The 8,427-nt window shown below is 37.2% G+C and overlaps 1 protein-coding gene across 1 annotated transcript in view; it reads left to right on the forward strand.

Annotated features, from left to right (window-relative positions):
- The window catches only part of MOXD1 (monooxygenase DBH like 1), a 50,506-nt gene extending 42,314 nt beyond the window's left edge, over nucleotides 1-8,192 (forward strand). The window contains exons 10-12 of the mRNA XM_051792584.1: nucleotides 1,279-1,421; nucleotides 4,847-5,015; nucleotides 7,718-8,192. Coding sequence (XP_051648544.1) covers nucleotides 1,279-1,421; nucleotides 4,847-5,015; nucleotides 7,718-7,882 — 477 coding nt within the window. The 3' untranslated portion in view covers nucleotides 7,883-8,192. The remainder of the gene's footprint in view (nucleotides 1-1,278; nucleotides 1,422-4,846; nucleotides 5,016-7,717) is intronic.
- Nucleotides 8,193-8,427: the final 235 nt, after the last annotated feature.

Raw genomic sequence — 8,427 nt, forward strand, 5'->3', positions numbered from 1 at the left:
TCCAGGCAGAATGCATTTCCTTTGGACTGGGAAGAGGAGCCGAGGACCCTTCCCCCATCAAGGGGGTCCAGCTCAGGTTTGGTACACGTTAGTGCAGTCTCCCAGGTGCAGCTTTAGAGGTTGGCACTGGCCATTGTGATGCAGCCACTTGGTTTTGGAGGTAAAAGAAATTTGGGTGTTGGCACACGAGCTGGACTGTATCAGTTGGCTACAAAAATGTAGAGTGATGCCAGACCCAGTATGCCTATGGGAGGCATATAGCTGCCTTCACATGGATCTGATCTTGCTTACTGGGGAGGGACTGGTTCCAAACCTCTAGGAGGTGAGACCTGAGGGGTTTCTGTTCTGCAGGGAAGAACTGTTCCTGGCATCCAGTGAGCTCAGGGATACTTCTCCTTGAATCATGGCTTGCATGTAGGCACATGCAGTAGTTATATTAAGAAACAAAATAGCAAGAATGGAGGGGTTTGAGGTTTTCTCCTGTTTTTCTGTGTGGTGACCACACTAGTTCTTGGCCCCTGGTTCATGTGTTTTGTCTTCTCCATTCCCATTCCTGTGATTCCATGAGATTTGTGGAACTGTACCCACACAGGATTTAGGATTATGTAGCTCATAATCTTCATATTTACCAAGATTAATTTTAAAGTAGTTGTTTGCCCCATGTTACTCAATGGAAGAGTGTTTAAGATTCTATTTCTAGAAATGTTACTATAATTAATTCTTTTATAATTAGTGCTCATTTTTTCTTGAGTCAACATTGTCTGTTAGCATAAATAAATGATTTTTTTCTTACTGTTTATCTTCATGAGTACTTACAAGCAGAGTCCAGAGAGATACATATTCCATCCCAATCTCCATTTTACTAGGCAATGCTTATTTAATTTCTTATTTAACAGATCAATTATCTTACCAGGTTTTTTTCTACCTCTGTTCCACTTTGAAACCCTTTTCTGAAACATGGTTGATATAAGTACCTTGGAGGCAACTGAAAGCAAACCTGAACTTCTCAGATAGTACTCTTCAACATAATATGAGTCTTATTTTATTCATAGATGTTCTTTCTGTGGTCTTTTTATCTTAGAAGCTATTGCTTGAGCTTGCTAAATATTTTGTAATTAATTGTGTAATAACTTCTTGTTACTTGATAACCTAGCATACAAGATAAACTTGCTGAGTTGGCCTCCTGATACACATTTCATTAGCATATAAATGCTAATCAGTGATTTCATTTGTGGGATTCCAATGCTACCTTGATTAAAAGAAAAATCCCATTTTCAGGGTGGTCTGAGCACCAGGAATGAAATGTGCCTGTCATATCTGCTCTATTACCCAAGAATCAACCTCACCCGATGTGCGAGTATTCCAGATATAATGGAACAGCTCCAGTTCATTGGAGTTAAGGAAATCTATAGACCAGTCAGGTATGCAAAATGTTTATGAATATGTGTAGCACCTCTACTTCTGTCTATGGGGTTATAGAATAATTTTTAGACAACTTTTCTTTCTGGTAGTGCAACATGGTCACTCATGCTGCTTTCTTTTGATCAATATGCTGTGCTGATAAGTATTTTTCCTGCCAAATTACTCTGCCTTTTTTTTTTTCTTTTGATAGGAAAGCAGTTTCTTCTTTTAAAAAGATTATATTGTTCACATCAGGGTTTTTTTTTTACCCCAACCATCTATGATTGTAGACTACATATTAATGTTTTAAATCTATCAATTTATTAAAACATACCAACATTTCATATATAGAGAAATAATTTTGAAAAAGGAGTTTGTGAGTGTAAGTATTGAATCACCCTGAGCAGATTTGTTGTCAGCAATTCTGCTGACAAAAGTGCACAAAAAGGGAAGAATTTGTAAGGTAGAAAGGAAGGGAAGGGATTGAGAGAATATTACATTGTCCATAGTAAAAGATAAATGGTAGATAAGGACCATGATATGGACCAGTAAAAGAAGGCTTTGGAAGAGTCAGAGGTTGATGTACAAGGTGAGTAGAGAGAAAAACATGAAAGTAGTGTTAGAATTCTAGCCAAGAAGAAGCAAAGAGCTTTTTAGGTGAACTGTTGGCTACAGGGGCTTGCAATCTTGTGTAAAGACACACTCTCCCAAGCCTTGGACTCCTACTGTTGAGGAAAACAGAACACTGCACATTTTTGAGTAGTAAATCCATATCAGAAAGAAAAACCCCTAGCTCATTCATCAACATTGGTTCCTAATCAAAATAACCCACAAGATCTGACTATTGGCCCATTCCTCTGCTCAAAAGGGATAATATTATTTTGTTGTAAGATCTGTCAACTTCAGTACTCCACAAATGTTAAATAGCCCTTCTGTGAATGGTGGGGTTTGGGGGCCATTACCATTTAGGCAACTCAGGTTCCATAATAATCACCATAACGGTCCATGCACTTCAGCTGGCAGCTGACTGCTGGAGTAAACAACAGTGAACAATCGGTGAATTTTATATAGAGTGTTGGAGTTTCTCCAGTAAATTGATAGAAGTGTTCTTCTTCGTGACAGTTCTCATCGAAAACGAAATGCTTCCCAGTTTGCTGTTGGATCTGCCTTTTCTGTTTTTTAATGTCAATGGAATGACCTGCACAACAATATCACTCATTAAGAATGATTTCCAGAATCTAACATAAAACTTAAATTTTGCTAGGAGATAGGAGGAAGTCTATTATAGACAGGTTAAATCTGTTTGAATACATAAAAGTCAACAAAGAGTTTATTTCAAGTTTTAAGTCTCCTTCATAATGCTTAAAATTAAAGCATCTCAACAGCAGATCAAGAGTCGAAGTGATTGCAAACAGTGAGAACAATCAAAAGAGGAAAGTTCCCAAATGAATGAAATGCAGAAAAAAAATTAAACAGTAAAAAGTAAAATGCACTATTAGCAGTGAAAGGTGAATTAAATTTGTATTGTTGGTTGCACTAAATTAAGGTAATAGCAAGATTTTAAAATCAAATGGATAGACTACTATTGTGTCACCACATTTACATTTTAAAAGTTGTCTTTCCTTACAGAGTTTATCTTAACAAAACATATAAAACTATTACTGCAAAATAATTTGATGTACAGGCTTGGTGGTCTTAGTTCTGAAATTTACATTTAAGAAAGAAGAGTTTGAAGGAATGCATGGTGCAATGAATGTCTACTTAATTTTCCACACTATTTCCATTTGCGACCTCTTTTAATACAGAGAGAACAGAGTTTCTAAATTAGTCCTAGCTAAAAGAGTCTCTCTGAGCTTAGAAAGAAAATATTCTAACAAATATATGCTCTCTTGAGTGTTCATTCATGATAACTGTACTTAAGGAAAAAATGCACATTTGGCCTGGGGAAATAAGGATGTTCTGAATAGACTAAGTATGCAGACTGTCTGCCACAAATGGAATAGTAATTAGAAGAGGAGATTATTAATGCCTCTAGTATTTATGACCTAATCCACAGTTCTTGTTTCATTAAGCTCTGTCAGCCTAAGGATATGTGACCTGATACTCATCTCTCTTGTATCAGTCTAACACTAGAATTGCTTCACTGACTCCTCTAAAGTCTCTCTCAATTTACACATGAAGACAAACTGGAAGCAGGAGCAAGGCACCATAGCTCACTTTAAAACATTTTTGGTCAATGGTTTAAATCACGAGGAGCTCAGATGAAAGTAATTGGGCCACAATAGTGTCAAATAGGTGTTTGATTAAAATTATGTGCTCAATACCTAGAGTTTGAGTGGACATCAAGAACATAGTGGACATAGAACTCTGGCATAGGCAATTTACCCAAAGCAAATGGGAGACAGCCTACTGCAAGATAAGACAGAGTGTTATCTAAAGTGCTTTGAAAAGACAACTCATGCTCCAACCAAAATATTAATTAGGTTACTTAGATAAAGTTTTGAATACCTTTGTTCTTCTACTAGCTGTATTGGATTTTATGTTTTTAAGAACTTGACCTGTCCACCATATTGTTTTCATTCATCCCAGTAGAGTCATACAAGGAGAAAGCAGGAAGAATGGAAAAGATTTTCTTTAGTTTTTTTTGGATTTTTTCCTAATTTTCCTTTGTTACTATTTTTTAATCTTCTTTACTAAATTTTCTTTACTAAATGAAAGACAAGAAATCTCATTCCTTCCCTTTCCACACTTTTGGCTGGTGGGGAGTGGGACTGTCGCCATTTGTTCATGGGAGGATTCCCACGTGTGAGCAAAAGAGCAGTGCAGCAGGTCTCTCTATACCACCTCTGGCCAAAAACCCCTTTGCAGCCAGCATGTAGGAACATGCCAAAAGGCAATGTCCACACAACCAGTTATTCTCTGCTGCCAACCAATGCATGTCAGAGCAACTCCTGTGATGTTAGGCTCGGTTTTGACCTATTATCTGAGTTATGACCAGAGCTTGGCAGAACCATCTGGAAGCAGCTTTCTAATGGCAAATGTTTCTTGGCAACCTGGCCTGCCAAACCTCAGAGAGGGTGTGGGTTTTTTTTGGTTTTGTTTTTTTTTTTGAGAAGTTACAGCAGAAGATCTGTTTTGTACTGCCTGTGTATTCAGTTTGTAGATCAGAGAACAGCAATGTAACTCTTGAAGTCCTTCGTTTCTAAAAGCGTCTGGCAACAAGTCCTAAAGAGTCCTAAGTCTGTTAAAATCAATGAAACTGCTTCACTTTTCAGTAGAATAGAACTTAACTGTGAATGTGAGCTATGCATAATGTACACAGTAATAGTACATTTATTTTTCTGAGGAGATTCTCCAAAAGCTTTTCCTCATCAGTTCCAACTTGATAGTATTTATGTTTTGGGGTTTTTAAAATCTAATTGTAATTATTTTTATTTTTTTTTAGGACTTGGCCTTTCATTATCAAGAGTCCTAAGCAATATAAAAACCTATCTTTTATGGATGCAATGAACAAATTCAAATGGTCCAGATCAGAGGGTCTCTCCTATAATAAACTTGTTCTTAAACTACCTGTGAACGTGAGGTGTTCAAAAACAGATAATGCAGAATGGTCGGTAAGTCTGTGTGTTGAAAAGGAAGCAACAATGTTGTGAAAAAAATGTGATTTAGTCTCTTTCATTGTATATGAATAAATATCTGGTTATATATCTTTAGAATGTTTACATGGCTATATTGCATTTACATACAATAACAAATGATGAGAAAGTTTTATCAATGCTTTCACCTAACTTGAGTTCTAGAAGCATTTAAAGAGAAAAATTGGAGTTTTGATCAGCACTTGGGACCGGTAATAGAAGAATGGAGTCTTTCAGTGTGGTTGGGACTGGTCAGAGAGTAACCACACATGTCCGGATTACGTGACTGAGTCAGGAAGCTGTTTTTCCTTGGCTGCCTTCATGGTCAGGGACTTATGTTAGGGTCTTGAGATGGGTGATTCAAACCCGTTCAAACCCAAATCGGGTTTCCTCTCTGAGTCACCTTCTAGGCATAAGCTTATTGACTGCATAAGGTAGCCTCAAGAATCTACTTTCTTAACTCAGGCATGTAGACAACCTAGAGTTATATGAGTACTCTTCCAATATCTCTTGCTTTTCTGTTTGTCTTGTATCACAGAATGGTCTATAGTATTGGGCCAAAGAAAGTACATTTGTATTGTCTGTTTCCCCTGTGCACCTTTGTAAGATTTTATCTTCCATAGGTTTCCCTTTCCTATTCTCTTGATGAAAAAAGCCTGTAAGATAAAAAATAATTGCCCAGTAAGTTATTATTTATTCCAAATGTCTACTGGTATTTTTCTAGGACTGCTGGGAAAAGCTGTCATCATTAGTGTTGATGTGTGTTCATTAAGAATGGCTAGTGCATGTAGTATCATCCCTGAAAGGAATGATGAAAAATATGTATTTTTGTTTGAACTCCTTTACAGACTCCAAGTTCAAGGCTCTTTTACCTTTTTGAGATTTTCTGCTCTGAAGGGGAGATGGTCTGATTTTACTGGCTTATTTCCTATGGTGATTTCAGTCCAGTATACCAGAGCGGACAGAAGATACTACTAATGAAATACTTCCTAGGAAAGGACATTTGCCTCATTCTCCTCACCCTGGAAATAAGCCTGTGGTGTCTCATAGCATGTCCCGCAGTCTTTTCAGGTGGTGGAGAAATTGCCCCTCCTGCAGTGGTGTTCTCAGATTTTTCCAACATCTATTAGACGGTTCTGCCCATGGGATGTCCAAGAAATACTGTGTACTATAAGTAATCAAAGAGGTTTTGTGTTTTTTCTAGTATTTGTCCCATCATAGCCCTCCACGTGATTATTCACCAGTTTTGGTTAAACTTCTTGATCATTACAACTGAGCAGTAGCAGTTGCATATCCGCTCTTTCACTGATTATTTGTCAGAGGACAAGTTAAGATGATGACAGAAATTTTATCAAGCAGGAATAAGCTGTTTTTTCTTTTTTTCTAATGGTATACTTTCTGGAAAATGCTGTTCCTCTTTATCTTACAGGATGAAGGAGCAACACTTACAACTTAAAAAACATAGTCAAAGAATGAGCTCACTGAACTGGGTATTCTTAGTTCTTCCTTTTAATCATAGTTTCCTATTTCAAATGAATAGGGCGTATTCATCAAAGCTAAGATTAGGACTCCTTCCTTTCCCTTCACTCGTTAGTGATATTACACTAAAATGACCATTCACATCAAAATCAAGAATAAATTTAACGTGAATGGCCAAACAGTCCGTGAGTTGTTAAAAGACTGAAAAAAAATTGAAGCAGAGGAACTGAGTTGAAAATACCTTCATTCTTCTATAGTGATGGTCCCTTGATCAGTTTTAGTTTCGTGTTGTGTTTGCTAGGATTAAGTCAATATTTAGGTGTTTGGGTTTTTTTCTGCAGTGCAGAACAATTGAACATGGAAAAAAACCCAAAGCAAGCACACGCTGTACAGGTGGACATTCAGACTTTCAAAAGTATTTGTGCCCAGGAGCTTGCTTTTGCAGAGATTATTTTCTTTAATATATAGGGAGTACATTTAGGAAAAGCAAGCCACGCAGCACATACAAATGTCTCTAATTGCATATCAAAACCATAACAAACATGTAGTTATGTCCAACCCAATAAAAATTGCACTGACTTCTAAGGGGAAAGTGGAAAACGCTCAGTTTATAGAAACATGACACTGCTGTATGCGACCTTGCTTGAGCAGGGACATAGGACCAGAGATCCTCTAGATCCTCCAGACCTCCAGAGATCCCTTCCAACCTCAGTCAGACTGTGATTCTGTGAAACACTGTGTACACAATTAGCTGCTTTGTACATGGAAGTGTAAGCCTTGTACATAGAAATGAACATATTCAGATATCATCCTATATCCCTACAGCACTGTGCCACTGTAAACTTCTGATTTTTTCTGCCAGAAGGATGAAAACACCAACTAAACCAACCAAACAATTCTACTAAGCAAAAAAAGGTCACTCAAATCAACCAACCACGGCATAACCTTGCTTTACTGGAGAGGATGCCAATGTACACAGCTGCTCTTGAGCTGAAAACATAGGATGTGCACACTGGCTGATCATTTGGCATGTAATGTATCAATATTTTTACTGAGCTTGATGTCTCCACAATAAGAATCATAACCCCAGTACAAAACTAACAATAGATTCTCATGCAAGCTCCAGTTAGCTTAAGAGCAAAATATAGTTTTCTAATCCTATGTGGCAAAACTCTGATCATTTTTTGTTATTTTAATTGCAGATCCAAGGCATGACAGCTTTACCCCCTGAAATAGAGAGACCATACAAGACAGAGCCAGTAATATGCAGCTCATCTTCCTGTTTAAGTTGCAGTTTATTCTTCACTCTGTTGTTCGTGGTACACATCATAGCCAGTAGCAAAGGAAACATTGAGCTCTTTGTATAATAATTTTTATTCGTTTGTGTTCTGTATGCCATGCGAGTTCTGATGTGTTTGCACTGTTGCTATTGTAGATTTATTTTTTTACATATTAATAAACGAAACTTGCCATTTCAAAATAAAATGTGTATATCCTCTGAAAACTGTGGGTTTTTTGGTTTTCAATGTAAAGTATGTATGAAACACAGTAGGTACACTGACACATTGCATATAGAAATCTTTTCCTGTGACATTTTCTTATACTTTATCTTGGCTATTTCACATGGTGCTTTCAAAGTCATCTATGTATATGAATGAAATTAATAAACTAAATGCAACCTAGTTAACCATATTCAATCTGATGTGTGTTGTATTATTTTGTCTTAGTTCTTGACATCTGCAGTTAACGAAATTACTGAACAGGTCTTGTGAACATATGTTTGTCTGACTGACATGTGCCGTAAAACTACAGGGGGAATTCATTCAGGGAGGACATTTCTGGGAGCAACACACTGCAAACCATCTCAGCTCCTAAGAGAAGTGGGAACTATGGGTGTGAAAGGTCTGAAAAC

Source organism: Manacus candei, unplaced genomic scaffold, assembly GCF_025592945.1.
Source record: "Manacus candei isolate 608988 ecotype Guabito, Panama unplaced genomic scaffold, ASM2559294v1 h1tg000034l, whole genome shotgun sequence".
Lineage (NCBI taxonomy): Eukaryota > Metazoa > Chordata > Aves > Passeriformes > Pipridae > Manacus > Manacus candei.